This window comes from Triticum urartu, chromosome 2 (assembly GCF_003073215.2).
Source record: "Triticum urartu cultivar G1812 chromosome 2, Tu2.1, whole genome shotgun sequence".
In the NCBI taxonomy this organism is placed as follows: Eukaryota; Viridiplantae; Streptophyta; class Magnoliopsida; order Poales; family Poaceae; genus Triticum; species Triticum urartu.
The window spans coordinates 94,118,360-94,142,814 of record NC_053023.1 but is presented as its reverse complement, the minus strand read 5'-3'; the positions used below and the strand labels follow the sequence as shown (position 1 = coordinate 94,142,814).

The following is a 24,455-nucleotide window of genomic DNA, read 5'->3' as shown; positions in this document are numbered from 1 at the left end:
GCATTTTGAAGTATTGGCGAAATTCCGATCGACATGAACATTATTGTAAAACATATTTACATGAAAGGTGATCAAGTTTGCAGAGTGCACCTTGAAGTAGTAGCAAAATTCTCATTGATACGGACATTATTGTAAAACAGATTCGCGTGAAAGGTGATCAAGTTCATAGAAATGCATCTTGAATTACCGGCGAAATTCTAACAGATGCGGACGTTATTGTAAAACAGATTCACACGAAGGGTGACCAAGTTCATAGAACCTAAGCTCACCTAGACGGTTTTTCTTTTCAAGAAGGTACACTGATGCAGTAAATGTTTTCAAAGAGATTAATTTGCCATCATTAGAACATTCTAGTTTTTTTTTCTGATCGTGTTAGAACATTTTAGTTGCGCAACCTGGTACTACTCGAATTCTGCCCGGATTTATTCCCCAAATCCCCATGGATAAGCTCATGCGCGATCTGTGGGCCGGCTGCGCTAAAGCGCCCGCACACAGAACCGATTCCCCCCGGTTCGGATACCATCCACACGGGCGAGCCCCGCCCACTGAAACCCGGGCCCACTGGCAGATACCGTTCGAGGCCACTCACTGACACCCGAGCCCAGCGAAGATCCGCTTCACTCCTCTATAAATCGCCGGCACAAAACCCGGCTTCCCTTGGCCACAAGGCTTCTCTCCCCCCTGATGCCGCCTTAATTAGCCGCCTGCCCCCCCTAATCCTCCTGTTTGCACGGCGGTTACCCGGCTCCGCGTCGGCGAGCGGTGGCGGCGGCGGGCGGCGGAGGGATGATGGCGTCGGAGCCGGTGGCGCGGGCCGTGGCGGAGGAGGTGGGGCGGTGGGGCAGCATGAAGCAGACGGGGGTGAGCCTGCGGTACATGATGGAGTTCGGGTCCGTCCCCACGGACCGCAACCTGCTGCTCTCGGCCCAGTTCCTGCAAAAGGAGCTCCCCATCCGCATCGCCCGCCGCGCGCTCGAGCTCGAGTCCCTCCCCTTCGGCCTCTCCGCCAAGCCCGCCATCCTCAAGGTCTCCGCCCCACCCGCCCCTGCGCTGATTTTGGTGGTTGATTTCGATTTGACGCTAGGCTAGACTAGGTTGGAATTGCCGTTGGCCGTTGTCCTTGATGGCTTGCTTTTGTCAGTCTGTCCCGTCGATGATTTGACATGCTTCGGTGAGCGCCCAATTTTTTGCTCTGCTTGCTTGGGGAGATGATGATTTTGCTGTCTGTATCCTTACTGTCTTGCTAGGATGTTTTCTCCGGATCATTTTTAAAAGGTCAGCGGATGTTTTTGGTATATCTCCGTGTTTACTGTTAGGATTCGATGCGGTGTCAGTTTTTGTCATGGGATTTGGAATGCGAGGAAGATAGGACCACTGTGTCAGTACCTAAATTGCTGTATTGATTCAGGATGATACTAGTTGAACTCTTGAGTGACCAACTGATGTGCTGTTTAGTTTATTTCATTTTTCATTTCCACTTCAATCGGTCATCAACATGTAAAGTTATCGTAGGATAGGGATTAAGGAGGAACTTTTGAAGACTCTTGCTTGCCAACTTGTTTATTTTTTTTTCTAATAGGAGTTCGGTAGTGGGCTCACATGCTTTTTGTATGAGTATATGCTTGAAGCTTTTGTCGTGCTGTTTTGTCTTCCTGACCTTATCACGTCAATACTAGAGAATCTGAATTCATTGAATAGTAAATATTTACCGAGAAAAAAAAACTCACAGCTGGATTTACTGATTCCTGCCAAACTGAGCATCCTTGTGTGGGACTGATGGTTTGTCTGTTGACGATTGTGAAGGTGAGGGACTGGTACTTGGACTCGTTCCGCGACATCCGATATTTCCCAGAAGTGAGGAATCGGGACGACGAGCTTGCTTTCACGCAGATGATTAAGATGATCAAAGTGCGGCACAATAACGTGGTACCGACTATGGCTTTGGGAGTGCAACAGCTGAAAAACGAACAGTTCAGCTCAAGGAAGCTTCCCCCAGGATTCGACGAGATCCACGGGTTCCTCGATCGATTTTACATGTCAAGGATTGGTATTCGCATGCTCATAGGTTTGTGAGCTTGGTACTACTCTTCTCTCTGGAGCTATATTTATAAACGTTGTCTAAGCTCTTGTCATTCTATCCTAAATCTTGCTTGTGATTCGGAACAAGTGATGGATCATGTGCCTTTTCTAACAGCTGATTCAGTAGTAACATATAGTCATATACTGAAGTTCAATGTTAAGCTGTCAAGCAGAATCCTTATCTTTGGCTGATTTGCAAATTTGACTTGTATTGATAGACAGTTCTATTTTGGTTGCTTACTTGATATTTTTTATGTTCAAACTTCATGATATGCTACTTGAGCTAACTGTACTGTTATATGGCTTAAAAACTGAAAAATGGTAAATATGTTTGCTTAATGTGTAAATTCTGTATCAAATCATTTATACTTAAGTCGAGTGCTAATTGTTAGAAACTTGTTCTGAATTAGACCGACTTGCTTAATTTCAGGGCAGCATGTGGCTCTGCATGAACCTGAACCACAGCCTGGCGTCATAGGCCTCATCAATACAAAATTGTCCCCCATACAGGTAGCTCAAATTGCTAGTGAGGATGCCCGTTCCATTTGTATGAGGGAATACGGATCAGCTCCTGACATCAACATTTATGGAGATCAAAATTTAACATTTCCGTAAGTTTCAGATATAAACTCCACCAATCACCTTTGTTTTTTTGGTGGATTAAATCATGTGTTAGCAACAGCACCTCTTTGTTGTCACTTGTCAGGTTACATGTTCATTGGCTTATAGTTTTTGTTATCATGTTGATTGAGTGGCCTCATTTGTTGTTGTCTTGCTAACTAACTACTTGCAATTAACTATGTGCAGATATGTCACATCGCATCTTCATCTCATGCTGTTTGAACTGGTGAAAAATTCCCTTCGTGCAGTACAGGAAAGATATATGAATTCTGATAAAGATGTTCCTCCTGTCAGAATTATAGTTGCTGATGGAACAGAGGATGTTACTATTAAGGTATGATTTCCTTGATACCACCTAGCATCTATTTGGTACATTCTAGGCTAAAGAGTGCACAAGCAGTTACTAAAACATTGCAGTTTGCAAATATGTGCAATGACCGATAAAATTCCCTTGTTTGGTTTGTTTTCTTCCGGGCACTGTGTCAGGCCTCATCGAGGCTTCTGAACTTTTCTCCATGTATATGAACCTCTCTACCTTTCCAATGAAATGAAACACAAAGTGTTTTTGCATTTCTTGAGAGAAAAAAAATCTACTGATACCTATCTTTGTATGAATTTAGCATCTCGCCTTACTAGGCTGTGCATAAATGCAATTGTGAATTACTTGATTTGTATTTTAATATTGGGTTACAACCTGACTAAGAAAGATATGGATTAATGTGGACTGCTGAGTGCAAATCTAAACCAAAACACCAATTCGAATGCATGTCCATTCTAGTTTAGTGCCTAACTAGGACATTATTGTTACTCTATGCTGATACTTTCGATGAAGCTGCAGACACTACTATATTGTTTTACGGCGCATGTCTGCTGACATGTCATTACTGTCCTAAAACTGGATCCATTGTCAAAGTGCTAGATATCAATTCTTGTATGTGATAGTTGTCTTCTTATGCTAGAAGCTATAACCCGCTAAGATTTGTGGAACATATGAGGCCCATTCCTGTCAAATATTCATCATAAGGAACCATTCCCAAGGGTCGTTGGAGTTCATTGTTTTGATAATGCAGGTCAGTGATGAAGGCGGTGGAATACGGAGAAGTGGGCTCCCTAGAATTTTCACATATCTTTACAGCACTGCAAAGAATCTACCTGATATGGAGGGCCCTAGTGAAGGAGTGACTATGGCTGGATATGGTTTTGGACTTCCAGTTAGTCGCCTTTATGCGCGATATTTCGGTGGCGACCTACAAATCATATCCATGGAGGGATACGGTACGGTCATATTTTGCTTTGTTTCTGCTAATCTCTCAGCGTGAACCTTGGATAATTTGTCAATGTTTACCTGAATTCTCATGTATATCTTTCTGCTTCTGTCATCGTGATGTATTTGGCTGATCATTCTTGCCTTCTGTGTTACATAGGCACCGACGCTTACCTCCACTTGTCACGACTGGGAGACTCGGAGGAGCCATTGCCTTAGTGACCCCTTCTATCCTGATACAGTTTCTGTAATTAGGTTGCTCTTGTTATATTGTAATCCTTGTTCTGGTTTGCAAATATTGTTTCAAGGGCCAGCCATATATAGCTGTTAAACCTGTATCTTCTAGCTATAATTATCTCATTGTTTCTGCTTTTCTGCCTGTGTTGCATAATTTGGCATTGTTGTTCGTAAGCACAATCATATGCGGTAGACGGTACATAGTTTCAGACTCGTCAGGTGATGGAAGCTAAAATCTGCTTATTGTGATTACTGCTTCCGTCCTATAACGTAAGATGTTATTACAACCAATGTACTTAGGACGGAGGCAGTAGCAATTTTGGGGCTGGAAGTTGCATCTTGTATGCCCTGCACGCGACTATTCATGCCATTATGTGTCTTACACTCTGACCAGTGTACCTCAAGGAAATTTGGTCCTTTTTCAAATATTGTTAACTCTTGATAGCTTGTCACTTTCTATCTGCCTTTGTTTCTCCTAGCATTTGGTAGATGCTATAAGATTAGGTTTTTTAAAAGACTGGAAGTCTTTTCATTTCCTGTTTCCTACTTTTCCAATGCAGTTTGATTTTATTTGGAATCAGTTCCCTGTCCTGAGAAAATGTCGCTTCCAATCAGTAGGTCGTCGACCCTTGTACTAAGAAAGCTCACTCCCGTGCGCAGTGGCATGGGACGTCCCAATTGGGCAGGTGGCCTGGGCGGCTGGGCGTGCTCGATATGAGGTGGGTGAATCTGGCGTTGCAGGCCAAATGGCTTTGGCTGAAGCGAACAGACCAGACGAGGCCGTGGTCGGAATTCGGATTCTCTGTACCGACATCCCTCGATAGCCCCACATCTACATGTATCTTTGCAGCTCTCGGGCTAGGAGCCTTCCACACATACCTCTCTTCCGGTTTCCTGGCAGTAGCTCAAGTTTGCAGAACATGATTTCTCGCGAGAGCCTGTAGAGTAGCTAGCTCAGAGATGAAAGAGTTGACGAAAGAGTGAGTACTCCCTCCGTCCGTGAGTAAGTGTGCTTTTACTTTTTCTCTTAAGTCAAAATTTTAAAATTTTGACCAACTTTATAGAGAAGAGTAGTAACATATACAAAATCAAATCGGTATATTATGAAACTACATTTCAAAACGAATCTATTGATACTAAATTAGTGCCATAAATGTTGTTGCTTTTTCCTATAACATTAGTCAAAGTTTTAAAATTTATATTTAAAATAAAAGCTAAATGTACACTTATTCGCGGACGGAAGGAGTAGCCTATAGATTTTTTCAAAAAAAATAAAATAAAATTCAAAAGGCCGAAAATGGTGTGCGGGCCTTATAAGGTGTCATCGGGCCCAGATGGCCAGGTTTGCACACAAGTACCAGTTCAAAAAAAAAAACTCTACAACACCAGTCCTGACGCGGCGGCGGCCGGCCTGGATTCCGCACTTTGCAGGACGATATCGTTAGAAGAAAAATTCACTGTAGGTCACAAAACATGAGCCGGATGACACTTTGGTACCGCTACTTTAAAATATCCATGTATTCGCGCACAGGATTCATTTTGGTCCGTATGTACGATTTCGTCTACGTTTTTGCTGATTTGGCCGCGTCAGCGGCCGCCAGCTAGACTTTGATCGCCACGCAGTCGATCCTAGGGTGAACACTACTCGATCCGGGTTTTTTTTTTCAAAAACGCATGACCAGCTCCCTGTCTGTCTTCTTCCTGCCCCCGTCCCCCTCCCCCGGCGCGCATCTGGGTGGAACAGGGTCGAGTCTGGCGTCGTCGGCTATCGAACAGCCGCACCGACGCGCCGCCGCCGCCCCGCTGGGCGGCGCTCTCGCCGGACGCCAAACAGTCCAGCTCCTGGTCGCCCACCGGCGGCTCCATGTCGGTAACGAGCCACCACACGCCCGCGGGCCCGAAACAAAAGGACAGCGACATGCACGCGTGGCTGCGCTATCCCCTATAGTGGTACGGGGAGCGCGCTGGCGCTGGCGGAGGTCTGGGTCAGGCTGGGCAGCGGCGTGCGGCAGCATGGACGCGGAGGGATTGTTGGCGTCGGCAGCGATCAACATGGGGACGGAGCTGGTGGCGCGGATGGCAGGGGTCGGCGGTGCCTGCGGCGGCGTGCTGCTGCCTGCTGCTCGGCACGGAACGGTTTACCCCTTCGTCCGCGCCGCCTTCCGGCTCTCCGACGAGGAAGTGTTGCGGCGACACGGCCTCGACGCTCTCGCCGTCAACCTCGTCGTTCAAGTGCGTCCGTCCGCTACGAGCCGGCTCCTCGCCAGATGACTCCGCTTCCCTGATTCACTGTTGGATTTCGTGTCGCACTCCACGAGCTGCTGCTCGGACAGAGACGTGAGGTTCTTACGGCTGCCTGAAATCTCCATCTTAATTTTGCTGCCTGAAATCTCCATCTTAATTTTGCTTCAATCAAACACATGAACATTCAGGCTGTTGACCAAATTGTAGTAAGATAAGCAGCTGAGTACATACTAAATTGCACTAAGATGAGCAGCTACATACCAAACACATGAAAAATCGAAAGTGCTTTTGTCCGTTGACGGAGTACTCCGTACTAACCACTAATATTACAGGCTGTTGACCAAATTGCAGTAAGATGAGCAGCTACATACTAAAAAATCCCATGGAAATTCAGTTCGAAACAATGGAATTCCATCATCATCATCAGAAAAGAGAAGAAAAAAGCTTGTACTTGTAGCAATGGAGTCGAGTAGGACTTACTGGTGAAGGCGATGTTGGTGAGACTGCCGCGTAGTCATGGATGAGGAGCTTCTCGTCGGCGCCCCAGTAAACCTGGACTGCGACCACTACGTGCACAACTCGGCGGCGCTCCGCGAAGGGATGTGCTACATGCTTGAGCACATCCTCGCAGATCATGAAGCTGCAGTCACAGGGCGGGTGGCCGCCAACGCCGGCATGTCGCAGCCGCGCATCTTGCAGGACATGTTTGACGGAGGCGGCCGGCCGAGCGCCGTCGGCGGAGTTGCTGAGCACATGGGCGCGCGTCGCGCAGTTGAGGCCGCCGGTGAAGATGGTGCCGGAGACGTAGCTCCTCTCCGGCAGCACCTCCCCCTCCTTCTTAGCTGCGGGCGCGTCCGTGGACGCGGACGCCGTGGTCCTGTCCGGCGTGGGCGGGATGTGCACCGTGCAGTGCGACCCCGGAGGCGGCGGCGGACGCGGTGGCGCTGGCGGTGGCGAGGGACGAGGCGGCGGAGTTGGAGGAGGAGGACGACGAGGCCGTGGCGGTGGCGGGGGAGGGGGAAGGGGGGCTGGAGGTGGTGGTGCCGATCGGGGCGCAGAAGCACGACCCGGCGTGGAAGCACTGCCTCATGGTGCGCCTCGCCGGCCGGGACCGCCTCAAGTGCGTCTACTGCGGCAAGCACTTCCTCGGCGGCGGCATCCACCGCTTCAAGGAGCACCTCGCGCGCCGCCCCGGCAACGCCTGTTGCTGCCCCGACGTCCCCGCCGACGTCGAGGCCCTCATGCACCGCATCCTTGACGAGGTCGCCGCCAAGAAGCTGCGCAAGCGCGCCCTCGCCGTCGCTTCCTCCCCCGCCGCCTTGCCGCCGGCCTCCTCGCCATCCCCCTCCCCTTCCACCTCCAACGGCGACTTGGCCAGCCCCATCCACGTCGTCCTGCTCAACCAGGCCCCGCGCGCCGCCGAGGAGACGCCTCCCATGGGGACGGGGTCGGGGTGGACGGAGAAGGACGGTGTGTCTGTCTCTCTGTGTGCGTGGGAGCGGGCGGGCGGGCAGCTGCTGGTGGCGATGCATACTCGGGGTAGGAGCGCGAAAGGAGAGGCGCAACTTTTCGCAAAACCCCCCCAGATGCAGTAGTATTAACCCACGCTAGACCAGTGGCGATCAAAGTCTAGCTGGCGCCTGCTGACTCGGCCAAGTCAGCGAATACGTACATGAAAATGTAGATACGAACTAAAGCGAACCCTCTACGCAAGTACATGGACTGTAGTTCGGGTATTTTGAAATAGTGGTACTAAAATGTCAGCCAGCTCAAGTTTTGTGACCTATGATGAATTTTTCTCTATCGTTAGACTAGCCATAATGGGCAGTAACATAAAGTAGTAACATGCTCATGTTACTACTCTATGTTACTACCTCTACAGTGGGGAGTAACATATGTATGGTAACATGCAACACTTTATTTATTAGGCTATAGACTCATTTTGCCTTGATATGTGTGATGTTACTCATACTAATAGTAACTAGCTATGTTACCACATGTCTCTCTTTCTTTATTTATTGCTTGTCACATCATCTTTTTATCTAGATATATGTGATGTTACTATCTATATTACTCCCATTGTGGGTAGTCTTAGGGCTCTACAGAACCCGTCCGATTTTTTTCTGGAGGTAATCTCCCACGTTCATTAATAAATTAAAAAACTGGTTTGCTAGTTATCTCACATGTAACTCTAAAGCCGTTGGATCTTGTTTGTTTTTAATATTCGTGTAACTTGATTGTCTCGCTCGCGCGCTAGCTCGCGTGACGTTGTTGGGCGCGACGGCCCGCATCCGCGGCCATGCGAGTGGGAGGCGGGCTGTTGTTTGTTTTTCTTTCACGATTTTTCGGCTGGTGGGCCATTTTACTTTGTCTCGGTTGTGGGCTGTTGCTTCGCATTTTCTCTCAGCACCCGTTTTGTTTGTTCTTCGTGAGGGCAGGGGGCTGCGCCCATTCCTTTGGTCAGTCCACACCCTTTCCTTTCCGAAGGGGTTCCAGGCGACGGCGTTGTCGGGAGTGAGAAGGAAGGAGAGATCCCCGCAGCGAAGTGAGAAGGGAGGAGAGACGCCCGCACTTGAGTGAGTAATTTCCCCTCCCTTTTGTGTTCCTTTTTTTGTTCTTTTTTTGTGTATCCATCGATCTAGGGTTTGCCCCAATCGACAAATCTTGTGTAGGGATTCAGTGGGCCGGTAGATTTTTGTGTTAGAGATTCAGTGGGTGGTACGCCCGGGAGTTGATACATGTTCTAGTGTTTGCCCCAAGTCATACAGAGAGATTTAGTTGGGGTGAGCGTTTTCAGTTCAGTTGGCGTATTTAGACAGTGGGGATTAATGGTTTTTCTCTTAGTAGTGGGGATGGGGATGGGTGGGGGATTAGTATAGGGTTTTTCTTGTGTGCTATGCGACTGTGATGACTTTTTTGTGTGTTTTTGTGATTGTGTGAGAGTGTTTAATAGACAGGGGAGATCCATTATGTGTAATTCACTTTGTATCTCTGAAACTAAGTTGTGTTCGATCCATCCTGCGTGATGTTTGTTTTTTGTGTACAAATTCCAGAGCATCTCACTCTATGTGTATTCATGTGAGTTGTAATAGGAGGAGAAATTCTCAGATATTTACTAGATGTGTTTGTAGTAATACGAGTCTAAATCGTTGTGAAGATAGTGGTAAGTTGTTTTTGAGTGTTTTTTTTTGTGGATGCATGCCTAGGTAGGCTAACAGCGCTAGTAGGCACATGTTGGTGATTTCTCTTGTAATCCACAAAAGGTATCAGTTTGTTAGATTTGAATCTTCCCTATTTTTTTAATGGTGCATTTTTCTGATGTACTAGAGTGATGTGTTTTGTGCAACTTTTCGTGCCTAGAATACAAAACTGCCTGCTATTCAAGTGTCTCTAGATCTGGTACAGCCAAAACAAGCAAGTGTTGTCCTGAAAAAAACAAGCAAGTGCTGAACTTTCTGTGCCTAGAATATAAACGTGTCCGGACTATTTTTTTCTAGTTACTAGTTGTATCTACTAATGGCCTCAAGTACAGTAGAGGGGTTAGTAATCCTTAGTCCTGGTGGTAGTCAGACTTAGCCAGGGGGAAACAGGATAAGCAGAGTACAGTAAGTCATAGCAGAGGCAAGGGAGGTCACTTAGGTTCAGTGTAGTGTTGAAGTAGGCGAGTATATGTATGCGTAGATGTAGGTTGAGTGTACTGTGTTGTCTATAGTTCATGAACTTTTCAGTGTTGTTGTTTGATGTAGTTCTAGAAGGCTTTTCAGTGTCGTGATATTTTCGTACAAAAACATGCTTGTAGTTCATGCCGTGAGACTAGCCAGTATTTTTGCATATGTCTTTTGTGTGTGAGCTGCTTGCTTGCTGTAATATTTCTTCCATACTAGGGGTCTACAATTTTGATTATCTGAGAGGGTCAACTTCAGTTTTGAAATGAAGCAATTCGTTTTGCCGACAGTTTTGCCATAGTCCTTTTTTAGTGTTCAACCAGCAGATTTACATGTTGTTTTGATGTATATTCTTGATTTTTCTGCTGCCCGTGCTTCATTTATAAATGGTTCTATTTTTTTTTCATTTTTTGTCATTTTTCTGAGTGTTTTGAAATAGGATCAGTGGAGTTGTTTATATAGTTCTAGCAGATTTTTTGCTGATACTATAGTTTTTTATTTAAAAAAAATCAGTGTAGTAATTTGTACACAAGCATGTTGTAGTTCTTTTATAGTTGTTGGTCGAATTCACTTTTTAAGTTTAGTGTTTTGATGGTAAGGGATGTTAGCATCCCCACAGGAGTATAATTTTATTTTTTATGTTTAATTGGGACAATTCTATTATGACACCACTTTTTTTCCTTTTTTGCTTGACCAGGATGCTTCGCCCAGTTTGCTTTTCCGCATTGTCGTCAGAGCTTCAACATGTATCTTCGCAATGCTGATGAAACCTTCATAGAGAAGTTTCATGGGGATGGGTCTTCTATTTTTTGATGCCAGTTTGCAAGTTGACCCTCGACTTGTAACAAGGTTCCTTGTTTCATTCCACTTGTAAGTGGACCCTCGACGTGCAACTGGGTCTTTTGTTTGATGCCGCTTGCAAGTCGCCCCTCGACCTACAACGAGGACTTATGTTTTCATACCACTTGCAAGTGGTCCCTTGACTTGCAACTAGGTCTTCTGTTTTCATGCCATTTGCATGTGGACCCTCGACCTGCAACTGGGTATTCTCTTTTTCATGCCAATTGCAAGTGGATCCTCGACTTGCAACTTGGTCTTTTTATTTGATGCCACTTGCAAGTGGACCCTCGACTTGCAACTCTGTCTTCTATTTTTTTGATGCCACTTGTAAGTGGACCCTCGACTTGCAACCGAGTTCCTTTGTTTTTCATGCCACTTGCAAGTGGACCCTCAACTTGCAACTACGTCTTCTTTTTTTATGCCACTTGCAAGTGGACCCTCAACTTGCAACAGGGTTCCTTTGTTTTTCATGCCACTTGCAAGTGGACCCTCGACTTGCAACCATGTCTTCTTTTTTTATACTACTTGCAAGTGGCCCCTCGACTTGCAACCGGGTTCCTTTGTTTTTCATGCCACTTGCAAGTGGACCCTCGACTTGCAACCAGGTCTTCTTGTTTTGATGCCACTTGCAAGTAGACCCTCGACTTGCAACTGGGTCTTTTCTTTTTCGTGCCACTTGCAAGGGGACCCTCGACTTGCAACTGTGTTCTTTTTTGTTTCATGCCACTTGCAAGTCGACCCTCAACTTGCAACTGTGTCTTCTTGTTTGATGCCACTTGCAAGTCGACCATCGACTTGCAACTCAGCCTTTTTCTTAGATGCCACTTGCAAGTGGATCCTCGACTTGCAACCAGTTCTTCTTTTTTTATGCCACTTGCAAGTGGCCCCTCGACTTGCAACCGAGTTCCTTTGTTTTTCATGCCACTTGCAAGTGGACCCTCGACTTGCAACTACATCTTCTATTTTTTTTGATGTCATTTGCAAGTGGACCCTCGACTTGCAACCGGGTTCCTTTTTTTATGCCACTTGCAAGTGGACCCTCGAGTTGCAACCAGGTCTTGTTTTTTATGCCACTTGCAAGTGGCCCCTAGACTTGCAACCGGGTTCCTTTGTTTTTCATGCCACTTGCAAGTGGACCCTCGACTTGCAACTGCGTCTTCTATTTTTTTGATGCCACTTGCAAGTGGACCCTCGACTTGCAACCGGGTTCCTTTGTTTTTCATGCCACTTGCAAGTGGACCCTCGACTTGAAACCATGTCTTCTTTTTTCGATGCCACTTGCAAGTGGCCCCTCGACTTGCAACCGGGTTCCTTTGTTTTTCATGCCACTTGCAAGTGGACCTTCGACTTGCAACCAGGTCTTCTTTTTTGATGTCACTTGCAAGTGGACCCTCGACTAGCACCGGGACCCTTTCTTTTTGATGCCACTTCCAAGTGGACCCTCGACTTGCAACCAGGTCTTCTTTTTTTATGACACTTGCAAGTGGACCCTCGACTTGCAACCGAGTCTTTTTTTTCATGCCACTTGCAAGTGGACCCTCGACTTGCAACCGAGTCTTTTTTTTCATGCCACTTGCAAGTGGACCCTCGACTTGCAACCGGGTTTTCTGCTTTGATGCCACTTGCAAGTGGACCCTCGACTTGCAACTGCATCTTCTATTTTTTCATGCCATTTGCAAGTGGACTCTCGACTTGCAACCGGGTTCCTTTTTTTCATGCCACTTGCAAGTGGACCCTCGAGTTGCAACCAGGTCTTGTTTTTTTATGCCACTTGCAAGTGGCCCCTCGACTTGCAACCGAGTTCCTTTGTTTTTCATGCCACTTGCAAGTGGACCTTCAACTTGCAACCAGGTCTTCTTTTTTGATGCCACTTGCAAGTGGACCCTCGACTAGCACCGGGACCCTTTCTTTTTGATGCCACTTGCAAGTGGACCCTCAACTTGCAACCGGGTCTTCATTTTTTCATGCCACTTGCAAGTGGACCCTCGACTTGCAACCGGGTTTTCTGTTTTGATGCCACTTGCAAGTGGAGCCTCGACTTGCAACTGGGTTTTATGTTTTGATGCCACTTGCAAGTGGAGCCTCAAGGTGCAACCGGAATTGAATTGTTACTCACAACATCCAGAACGTTTTGATGATGTTCTAAACTGATGGACCAGATAGGCGAATGGGTAAGGTGGAATCATCTGCAGAAAATTAGCTCCATTGCCTTGCATTTGAGAAAGCCTCGGGTCAAACACCATTCCCAGGGTACTGGGAGCGCACATGCTACGATCAAAACATACAGGTAAGTTTATCTTTGTTTCTGCCCTCAATCAGATTTTTCTAAGCTGGATCGTACCTGAGTACCAATGTAGTCGCGTGCATAGATACCTTCATTTGCTACAAATGCAATGTTACAATGAATCAAAACTTTTGTTGGAATAGATATTCAAAAAGTTTATGCTTGTGTTTTGTATGTGAAGACTGAAAGTTGTAGCTGCTTTTTTTTTTCAACATAAGATTTTGATCAGATGTAGGCTCCTATTTTTTACATCAGTTATAGTTGTCATCACTTTTATGGTGAAGACTAAAAGTTGAACCACAACCTGATACACACCATTTTTTTACCTTAAAACATGCAAATCGCTGTTATATGATCTTATTTTTTGCTTACTAGATATATGAACTTTTTTTTATTTTTCTGTCAACATGATACAACACACTGTGATTTAGTTATCTAAGGAATTCTAACACAGTTGATTGCAGTTAATTTCAAAGTTTTCTCTCTCTTTTTTTAGTTGAGAATGGAGTGTTTCATTTATAGAATAAGCAATTTTTCCTAACAAGTTAAGTATGCTTTGTCATTTACTCCAGTCTGCAGATTTGTATGGATGGAACTATGAATGTGATTGCTTATGGCCATTTTGTCATCATGCATTTCCCCCATTCTGAATATAAATTCCCTTCTCAACAATGCAAAAGACAGTCATTTTTCAGACTTTATTGCCTGATCAGTTTATGAAACTACATCAAATTTTCCTACACTATAATACACTGACTTGTACTTATTAATTGGCAAAGCACCAAAATTTTGTTTGTCTTCTCTTACACATATACTTTGTTTTTAGCCTTGTTTTTTTGATTGAGAGAACAAGACAACAGATCTTGAACCGGTGCCAGCCAACTGATGTGCGTTTTTCCTACACACCAGCCTCTGTTTGTTTCTCCCATCAACAGATGGAAAAAGAGAGGTCAAAAGTATATACAAGGTTGTACAAGACCAGCCTCTATATGTTCCTCATTTGGAACAGAATTTAAGATTGTACACTATAATACACTGTGATTCTTTGTCAATACACTGTGATTCCCTATGTTTCTAAAGTATGTACAAAAGCTGCATAAACCCTCGCTAGGTTTTATTTTCCCAGCCACCAAAACTCATTCTACAAGCAAGCAAGTGTTTTCTGCGGACAAACAAAGCCCAGTCCTTTTCTTTTGTCAAACAAACAAACAGGCAAATAATAAGTCCAACAAACAAGGGCCAGGGGGGGGGGGTGGTGGGGTGGGGGGGGTGGGGGGGGAGGGACAAAACAATACAAGTCAAAACATACAAACAAGTCCAGGTGGAGGAGGGGATCGGGAGCAAACAGTTTGTTTTGTTTGTCAACGAGAGCAGTTTCTAGAGGTGACGTCACATTTAGATGTGAGATATTATCTCACATCTAGATGTGACATAGACAGACCCGTTAAAAAAATCCTCGCATTAATCCGCCGCAAATCACAGAATCGCCGAAGACTCCCGCACATCTCCGCCGGCGAAACCCTAGCGGCGGCCGGCGATGGGGGAGTACGCGGCGGTCAAGACGTCGGTGTGGTGGGACATCGAGAACTGCGCCGTCCCGCGCAGCTGCGACCCCCAGCTCATCGTCCAGAACATGAGCTCAGCCCTCGCCACCGCCGGCTACCGCGGCCCCATCTCCGTCTCCGCCTATGGGGACACCCACCAAATTGCCCACAACGTCCAGCACGCCCTCTCCAGCACCGGCGTCTCCCTCCACCACGTCCCCGCCGGTACCCCTTCTCCTCCTTACGTACGGCCAGTAGCTCTGCTTTTTCACTTTTGTCAATGGTCCGTCTCTCTGGTGAACTGATTGCTGGGATGTTCGATTGAGACAGATGCTTCTGAGTGGGTATGGTTGATGGATGTGGCGTAATTTTGGACAATACTAGTGGAATCTTAGGGTCCCTGATTTGGGGTGTGCTTCCTCTAATTGATTTCAGTCTCGTGGTTTCTCTTTTTAGGAACAGGTCAGCTTTATTTGATTACGAAATAATGCTCTGACACTCATGAACACACCACAACTCGGCTCACACTTATCTAAGTGTGCTAAACAATGTGCGGCCTGGTTGCTCACCCATGGGAGGCAGTGTAGGAGCTATGTAGGATCCTTGGGGGGTGGGGGGGGGGGGGGGGGGGGGGGGGGGGGGGGGCAAACATAAATATGGATGTTTAGCAGGCCAAAAGACAATTTTTCCTAATCTTCCTCTTCCCCCCAAAAATTTCTTTCACGCATTTGACCATGGCTGGGGGGCCATGGCCCCTGCAGTCTTCAATGTAGCTCCACCACTGATGGGAGATGACCCGCATTCAGCTCTTGAAGAGTTTCATATGACACCAGCTCGATGAACGGTCCACTGCAGAGATGTAAACCCATTTCACGGCACGGCCACAGTCTGACTCAAGCACCCCTGGGCACTTGGTCACCAACACCAAAGCACGGAGACCTTAGAGGCACAAAAATATTCCTGCTTCCTTCTGGCCTGCTAATAGGAGAACCTTCCCCTAATGATATCGAATGATGATCCTGATTCAATGATTCCTGCCTGTCCAGAGCTAGCCTCCCAGCCGGCATCAACATAGCTTTAGCCCAAGCCCTCATTCATCACCTTAGCGTTGGGAAACATACAGACCTTTCCCTTGGCATCTATGACTGGAACTTCATAGCAGAAGCTGCTAGGGGGTTAAGAAAATTGTCGAGGAAAGGAACTGAGGCTGGCATGGAGACCTATGTGACCCCCAAACAATCACTCATGCACGAATCAGAGAGAAAATAGGTTGATAAACTGTTCTTATTGCTTGGTTGAGATACATACATATGTTGTCCCTTGTATCTTGTATGGGAGGACTTACCTGACCCCCATGTAATAACCCAATGGATAGGCATATGGATTCGATCTCTATCTCTAGTCTCATCTCTTCCTATCTTAATAACCCTCCTTATTTAAATATATATACAGAATTTGTTTGAATATTAGCTAATCTTATATCCGTGCACATAACAGCCCAATAAGTGAGATGCGCTGCTTGAAAAGTATATGTGATATTGTGGTTTCTCTATACAACAACAACAAAGGCTTTAGTCCCAAACAAGTTGGGGTAGGCTAGAGCTGAAACCCACACGATCTCGAAACCAACTCATGGTTCTGGTACGTGGATAGCTAACTTCTACGCACCCCTGTTCATGGATAGTTCTTTGGTGATATTCCAGTCCTTCAGATCTATGTTTTTAAAGCGTCCCTAAGGCGACGCCTAGGTGTCGAAGCGCTCCCCCTCCGCTTTGGAAAATCGACCGCTTTGGGCGCCTAGGCGTCCAAAGCGCCCGCCTAGGCGTCGCCTAGGCGCCAAAGCGCCCCCCCTCCCTAAGGCGGTAAGGCGTCGCCTTAAAAACATAGCTTCAGATATCTCTTTATGGACTCTTCCCATGTCATCTTTGTTCTACCCCGACCTCTCTAAACATTATCAGCACTCTTTAGCTGTCCGCTATGCACTGGAGCTTCTGGAGGCCTGCGTTTAATATGCCCAAACCATCTCAAACGATGTTGGACAAGCTTCTCTTCAATCGGTGCTACCCCAACTCTATCCCGTATATCTCTTGAACATGTGGTTTCTCTATGATTCTTAATATTGTTTGTCTTTGTACTTTCCTTATGATTTATCCAGTGATCCAAATAAGTGAGCGTGTACTACATTATACTCTTGCGAGATTATCATTCCCATTTGTCGGATCCATACTTGTATAAAATGTCTTCCGATTAGAAGAATGACCTTGAAGTACCACTATAGGTTTCTATCCCAAATATTCTTTACGGAGCTGGCGAATGAACATGGCAGCTATGCACTGATTGCATTACTTTTTGAGTTACATGTCTAGCATACTGTATATTTAAGCACATCTTTTCATTTACTATTATTTCCTACCGAATGCAGGCATTAAAGATGCAAGTGATAAGAAGATCTTGGTTGACATGCTGTTCTGGGCTATTGACAATCCTCCACCAGCAAATTATCTGCTTATCTCTGGTGACCGGGACTTCTCTCATGCCATTCATAAGCTTAAAATGAGGCGATACAATATTTTATTGGCACAACCTCCAAACGTGTCTCAAACACTTACTGCTGCAGCAAAGAGTGTTTGGCTCTGGAAAAGCCTTGTGGCTGGAGAACCACCATTAGAACAGTCACCATACATAAGCAGCACATCTTGTGGCAATAAGGATGATTTGGCTACATCAAGGAACATAGTTTCTCGTTCTTTGGATGTGACTCAAGATGCCAACCCTGAAGTGCAGAATATTTTGTGTGATCGTCAAAGCGGTTCTAACGGCATGGCAGATAAGAAATGTGAAGTTAAGCGACCTCGAGAAATGGAGACAGACAATGTGTCCAAACCAGCAAGCAAAAAGCAGCTGAAGAAGATGAGTGGGCTGGCAAATACCAGCACTAAGCAAACTGCTGTCAAGAAACCAACACAAGGGCAACTAAAAGCAGTCAAGGGGCAGGGCTTGATCTGCTATAAGTGTGGTGATGGGCACCGTGCTGCAGAGTGCACCTTTAGTGGTGACTGCCACGGTTGTGGCCGACAGGGCCACAAGGACCGAGTGTGCAAAGTGAATCCTAACAGCGTCGTCAAGTGGCAGCCGGCACATGCACAAGACTTAGTCACGCCCTCACCGGGGTCTGTCTCCCGGCAGGCAGCCCCTCATGTGCCTTCTCCACCTCCAGCTTCCCCCGTCGCGGCTGCGTCACCACAGACAACTGCTGAAACTCCTTCTGGTCCAACTTCGACACCACCACGGGAGTGCTTCTTGCAGGAGACTCCTGCCGTGTCAACCCCACCTCCGGCTTCTGCGGCTCCTGTACCGCCACATACTGGTGTTAGCGATTTTTCTGCCCCAGCTCACTCTGGAGTCTATGCCATGCCGACAGCTGTGTCAATGGGTAAACCAGACGTGGTGACGCAGCAGACATCTTCAGCCCCTCATCCTCCTACGGCGGTTCTAGCTCACCGGCCAATGGCAGGACCAGGACAGTATCATCAAGTGGGTGCTTCTCGGCCGTTTCCAGCTTGGACACCACCACCATGGTGCTTCTTGCAGGCGCCTCCTGCTGTGCTGAGTCCACCTCCGGCTCCTGTGCCGCCACATACCGGTGATGGAAAATTTTCTGCCCCAGCTCACTCTGGAGTCTACACCATGTCAACAGCTGTGTCATTGGGTAAACCAGATGTGATGACGCAACGGGCATCTTCAGCCCCTCATCCTCCTACGGCAGTTCTAGCAGCTCACCGATCAGTCACAGGACAGTATAATCAAGTGGGTGCTTCTCAGCTGCAACCTGCATCTTCAGCCCCTCGTCCTCCTACGGCAGTTCTAGCTCACCAATCAGCCGCAGGACAGTATCATCAAGTGGGTGCTTCTCAGCTGCATCTGGCATCTTCAGCCCCTCATCCTCCTACGGCGGTTCTAGCTCACCAACCAGTCGCAGGACAGTATCATCAAGTGGGTGCTTCTCAGCTGCATCCAGCTTGGACTTTTCCTCCGGGCTACTTCTGGCAGGCAATGCAGCTTCTCCTGCAGCAGCGCCGCTCGTGACTTCCGTGCCGCCCTGGCGTTGCAGCTTGTCCTGCACCAGCTCACTCCAGAGTCTACCCCATGCCCTTCCCCTTTGGCAGGCCATGCTGACAAAGTGACAAGTATACTCCTATTGGATTCTTTGTATGCCCTTCCCTTCAACCGCCTGAGAGGAGGAAGAGAGGAAGGAGGGCTATGATGAAGAAGAGGTGGAGGAGGTTTTCACTAGCTTTATAGTAGGTATTTCTTTGCCTAACTCAAGTTACTGTTTGAAAATGTTGTCCTCCAGAGGATTTCTTTGATTATGTTTAAGTTATTAAATTGTCACTTGAGCACCAACATAATCAATTGTGCAATTTAGATTTAAAATCTGGACCCAACATGAAAGTTCTAGAGTATTTTCCATAGATGCTTAAAGTGCCATCATTTACTATGTTTTAACCCGTGCTGAAATTTGGATGGGTTACCAAAGTTGGCTAATCATTATGATCAACCAAAATAGTCGCTTGAGGCATAACTCGGGGTTTCAAAGCATGACTCCATGGTAAATGCATATTGTTGCATATGCATTCAAGGTTGGAGACCTTGGTTATGAACATAATAAATTGTCACTTGAGCACCAACATAATAAATTATACAATTTAGATTTAAAATCTGGATCCAACATGAAAGTTCTAGAGTATTTTCTGTAGATGCTTAAAGTGTCATCATTTGCTATGTTTCAACTTCTGCTGAAATTTCTATGGGTTAGCAAAGTTGGCTAATCATTATGATCAGCCAAAATAGTCGCTTAGGTTTAACTCAGGGTTCCAAAGCACGGTCTCCATGATAAATCCCAAATAGAGTTTTATGGTCACTTGGTCACCCACCTCATGACATGTTTTCTAGAATTTCAATGCTCTTAGTTGAATTCTACCTTGGAGGGGCTGAGGCGGATTGTTGGCAATGGTTGGACAGGAGCGTTAGAGGCAAGTTGGGTTGGAGCTGCGACAGCTGCACCTTGCACTCTGGTTGAGGCAGGTACATGCATATTGGTAGTCAATGGATGCACGTCACCATTGATACCATTGGATGTTTGTGTATGTTGCGCTCCTTGTTCTTATCGTATATGTTGCTCATGACTCTTGAGAAGGTTTTTTTTTGTCGAATATGGCTACTGAATCATTCTTATTATGCTCGAAATTCTTGCTCGTGTTTATGGAATATGTTGGAGCTCCTACAGCTGCACCTTGCACTCTGGTTGAGGCAGGTACATGCATATTGGTAGTCAATGGATGCACATCACCATTGATACCATTGGATGTTTGTGTATGTTGCGCTCCTTGTTCTTATCGTATATGTTGCTCATGACTCTTGAGAAGGTTTTTTTTGGGTCGAATTGGCTACTGAATCATTCTTATCATGCTCGTGTTTATGGAATATGTTGGAGCTGCTACAGCTGCACCTTGCACTCTGGTTGAGGCAGGTACATGCATATTGGTAGTCAATGGATGCACATCACCATTGATACCATTGGATGTTTGGGTATGCTGCACTCCTTGTTCTTCATCGTATATGTTGCTCATGACTCTTGAGAAGTTTTTTTTAATCGAGTATAGCTACTGAATCATTCTTATTATACTCGAAATTCTTGCTCGTGTTTATGGAATATGATGGAGCTGCCACAGCTGCACCTTGCACTCTGGTTGAGGCAGGTACATGCATATTGGTAGTCAATGGATGCACGTCACCATTCATACCATTGGATGTTTGTGTATGTTGCGCTCCTCGTTCTTCATTGTATATGTTGCTCATGACTCTTGAGAAGGTTTTTTTGTTGAATATGGCTACTGAATCATTCTTATTATGCTCGAAATTCTTGCTCGTGTTTATGGAATATATCGGGTTATGACTCGCACTTATGAGGAAATAAATGCATATTGTTGCATATGCATTTAAAGGTTGGAGATCCCACATGCCCTCACGTGATGGTGTGGATGTGGATGGACACCGAATGGTGTCACTTTAGTTGTGCTCGACATAAGCTATTGATGAGATTTATGTTTTTATTTTATTTTTTTGAGATAACTTACCATAACTTGTATGTGCTATGAGATTTATGTTTTGACATGCACGCACATGATCATTGAATAGTTGTTGAAATTTGGAAAACATTGTACTGCGGTAGTCAATTGCAAATGGACTAATGCTATGAATCTTGTGCTTTCATATGGTGTCTTTTCATTTGGTTGTACCACATATTGCCATGTTTACATTGATGGCTAGGTGATTGTTTAAGCAACTTACTGTAGGGGGATAGCACATGATCTGGATATGCACACGCAAACACTCACATGATCATTTGCTGGAGTACATTTAGTGATGTGATTAATTAAGTCTTGTTACCATGCTATATTTAGTAGGTACTCCCAACGTTCACAAATATAAGATGTTTTGGATATTTCAATATGGACTACATATGGACTGAAATAAGTGAACAGACACTAAAATGTGTCTATATATTCTGAGAGGCGATTTCCTATGCATGGTGGTAGCTACGCACGCATGGTGGCAGCTACACACCCTTTGGCATAAGTGCCTTTTTTGATATATGAGGTGTCGGGTTTCTTATGGCATTGGCACAAGTGCATTTTTGTTGTATAGAAACGACTTTTCTCACTTCACTTTGTCTTTTTTATTTCTTTTTTGACACAAGTGCTTTTCGTTGTGTAGAAAGGGCCTTTGCTCACTTCTCTCAAGTCTTTTTGCTTGCCTTTATGGCATAATTGCCTATTTGCTTGCCTGGCTGGTCCAAAGTCACGATATTTTTGTTATAGAGTTATTTTTCATAGTCCAAAATAATTAGAGATAAAAATTGGGGCCGTGCGTAGCTACCACCATGGGTAACAAATTATTTCTGATTCTGAAAGAGTTAGAACATCTTGTATTTGTGAACGGAGGGAGTAGGTCCTTGAAGGTTTCTTTATGAATCTTGAATGTTTAGGTGAAGCCCCATGGCAGTACACGCTAGGAACCTGCTCGGATTATGTTTTATCAGTTTACGTGGAACCCCACGTGTCACTGGGAGAAGGGGCGGGGGGTGATCACAGGCTTAGTTCTGTATGGATTTTACATTTAACATTGAATTGTTTATATGAAATTTTTGCACTATTGTGTTTATGATCTGCATATATTTCAATCGTCTTGCTTGTGTGTCCATATTACCATGTTTATGGGAGATTTTGCCAGAATTTCTCAGTGGAATATTGTTGTTTTGATCTTTAGTGTGTGGTACCATTTCGGGCTTGTCCATATATTGTTGCCGGGCATCTTCACTCACGTAGACTCCACGGCTGTGAGGGAATCCAATTTATGAGTTCTCTGTCAGTTTAATTTCTTGCTACATCCTCTTCCTCAACAACATTCACTTGCTGTTACTAAACGTAGATGCAGAATCAAAGTTCTTGATATCAATCCTTCTATGTGATGCTCCCTCCGTCCAGGTTTATCGGGCCACTTAGCAAGCCAGCTGCGTCTGTGTTTTTAAGGCCCCGCTGGACGTGGGTGTTTGCTTCCCCTCGATGATCCCCTCTGTTGAACGCACACAGGATTGGCTGCCGTTTCGGGTGAATTGCTGCATGCAATAACGACGGGTTAATCTTGTTAGCGCTGGACGTGTGCGATGGTTCGCTGCATGCAAAAGCAAAGCTGGCTGCTGCGATGCTCCGAAATAACTGTGAGTTAATCTGATTGGCTGCTGCTATGCTCGAAAATCATGGGTGGTTACCAGTAATATCCTTGGTCCTCGAGTTTTGGCTAGCCGGAGTACATGCTTTGTAATGTCAGCAGAGTGCTAGATTTTGTGGACTGAGACCTGTTTTGGTCATGTTATAGTATTAAACAATCAACATGAGGGATCATGGTGGCTGTGTGCATCACTTGATGCGGAGAGCCAATATGTTCTCATTAAATACATCCCAGGTGGTGAACCTGTGGTTTAATTCTTTGACCTTCAATGCTTTGCTAGTAGAGGTCAGGGATGAAGGTAGTGGAATGCGCCTCCGTATAATTCTTCAGTTTGCAAAGAATCCACTTGATATTGATGGCCCTAGTGAAGGCGGAACTAGCAGGATATGGTTAAAGTCTTCTTGCCATTCGCCCTTTTTGCTCGATATTTTGGTGGTGCCTTGCAAATCATATCTGTTGAAGGATATGGTGTGCTCATTTCCGCTCAAAAAATATGCTGTGCTCATTTCTGCTCAAAAAATATGGTGTGCTCATGTTTCACTTCATATGCATAGCAGGATGGCTGTTCTTTTTCTTTTTGAATGTTTGGTTTGTGTTTGTGTCTTGGTTTTGGTTTTGGTTTTGGTTTCTTCCTAGCTTTTAGCTTTTCAGGCTTCTTTACCAGTCGTTTTGGTTGAAAGGCCTGCACTATTTTGACGCCATTTTCTAGTACAGTACAAAATTACACGCACATAAGTGCGTGTTCCAGAGGAAGATGTTTCACTTCCTTTGCTGATATTCAGTCAATGCGAACCCTGAACAATTTATCCATGTTCCCCTGTAGTTTTAAGTGCATCTTTCTGTTTGACCTATCACAGAGTATCATCTCATCTGATTGTTCTCGCTTTTTTGGTATGCAGACACCTAGTCCCAACACCTAACCTGCTCTGATGGCAGAAGCAAGGCGATGGTACGGAACTTGCAATTTTGTTGAAGGGGCGTGGAAGCACTGGCGGCGGCGGCGGGGATAAATTTAAGAGAAGGGGGTCACGGCATGGGAGAAGGGGAGAGATAACGGGACAGGTGCATGAATCTTGAAGCAAATTACAAGTGCTTAGAGAAGATACTACCTCTGTTCACTAATATAAGACGTTTTTGCAGTTTGAGGGAGTAGAAATTCCGAATCATGTGGCGTACGTATCTGCGTATGTCATTGGATTGTACTGAAAACAAAGTCACATGCAAGCTAGATGTAACAAATGACAGTTAGGACATGGGACAGATGACCTAGGAATTATCAGGTTTCTTAGGACAAGGCTTTTTGACAAGAAGTTACTTTCTTAATATATGATTTGTACCAGTCGTGATTTATACACCCTAGATACTGTAATGTGAGAAGTATACAGATATACTAGCTCCTGGACAGCAGTACTGAGCTACGTGGGTTTATTGGCGGCCATGTTAGGGGTGTTCATACAAAATCGAAGTATGTTGCTGGCGGGTTATATTTTGATTAAAAACATTGCGTCTTTCAGGATTTTTTGGGAAGCTTTCAAATAATAATCCAAATTTTGGAGAAATTTTAGAGGAACAACTCTGGTCTCTGTATATTTCTGACATGTACAGAAGATTAATCGCCATGCAATTCCTATCTTTTTTCTAGACGACTAGATGATGCCACATAGAATTGTTGGCGTGTTTTTTTGGCTGCGTTTTAATGATATAATAGCAAACCGGCGGCTGCCCATTGCTACTGAATATGTCAGTGTCTTCTTCAGGGGTGGGTGTAACACGTCGAGCAGCAACGTATTTGGTGAAAAGATGAGGCATCACAATTTTTTTTGAGATGTCAAGGTCGAACTGAATCCATGATGTCACAACTTGATGATTGATGAGAGTACTGTAAT

The 24,455-nt window shown here is 45.4% G+C and overlaps 2 protein-coding genes across 18 annotated transcripts; both read left to right on the top strand.

Annotated features, from left to right (window-relative positions):
• Nucleotides 1-650: 650 nt before the first annotated feature.
• LOC125536061 (pyruvate dehydrogenase (acetyl-transferring) kinase, mitochondrial-like) lies at nt 651-4,337 on the top strand. The gene is made up of 6 exons (XM_048699173.1): nt 651-1,026; nt 1,804-2,065; nt 2,510-2,690; nt 2,887-3,034; nt 3,771-3,975; nt 4,125-4,337. The coding sequence occupies exons 1-6, from the start codon at nt 787-789 to the stop codon at nt 4,181-4,183; spliced, it is 1,095 nt and encodes a 364-aa protein (XP_048555130.1). The 5' UTR covers nt 651-786; the 3' UTR covers nt 4,184-4,337.
• A 4,495-nt stretch (nt 4,338-8,832) lies between these two features.
• On the top strand, nt 8,833-24,007 carry LOC125536058 (branchpoint-bridging protein-like). Of its 17 annotated transcripts, XM_048699171.1 has the most exons (7): nt 8,833-9,021; nt 10,808-13,237; nt 14,061-14,201; nt 17,201-19,083; nt 19,801-19,863; nt 23,469-23,631; nt 23,710-24,007. In XM_048699171.1, exons 3-4 carry the CDS (start codon nt 14,120-14,122, stop codon nt 18,862-18,864), a joined length of 1,746 nt encoding a protein of 581 aa, XP_048555128.1. In that variant the 5' UTR covers nt 8,833-9,021; nt 10,808-13,237; nt 14,061-14,119; the 3' UTR covers nt 18,865-19,083; nt 19,801-19,863; nt 23,469-23,631; nt 23,710-24,007. The 17 variants fall into 17 exon arrangements, with proteins under 17 accessions (XP_048555128.1, XP_048555129.1, XP_048555124.1 ...); XM_048699172.1 differs by lacking the exon at nt 14,061-14,201 and having other exon boundaries at nt 8,837-9,021; XM_048699167.1 differs by lacking the exons at nt 8,833-9,021; nt 10,808-13,237; nt 14,061-14,201 and adding exons at nt 14,562-15,003; nt 22,326-22,558 and having other exon boundaries at nt 17,201-19,079.
• The last annotated feature ends 448 nt before the right edge of the window (nt 24,008-24,455 follow it).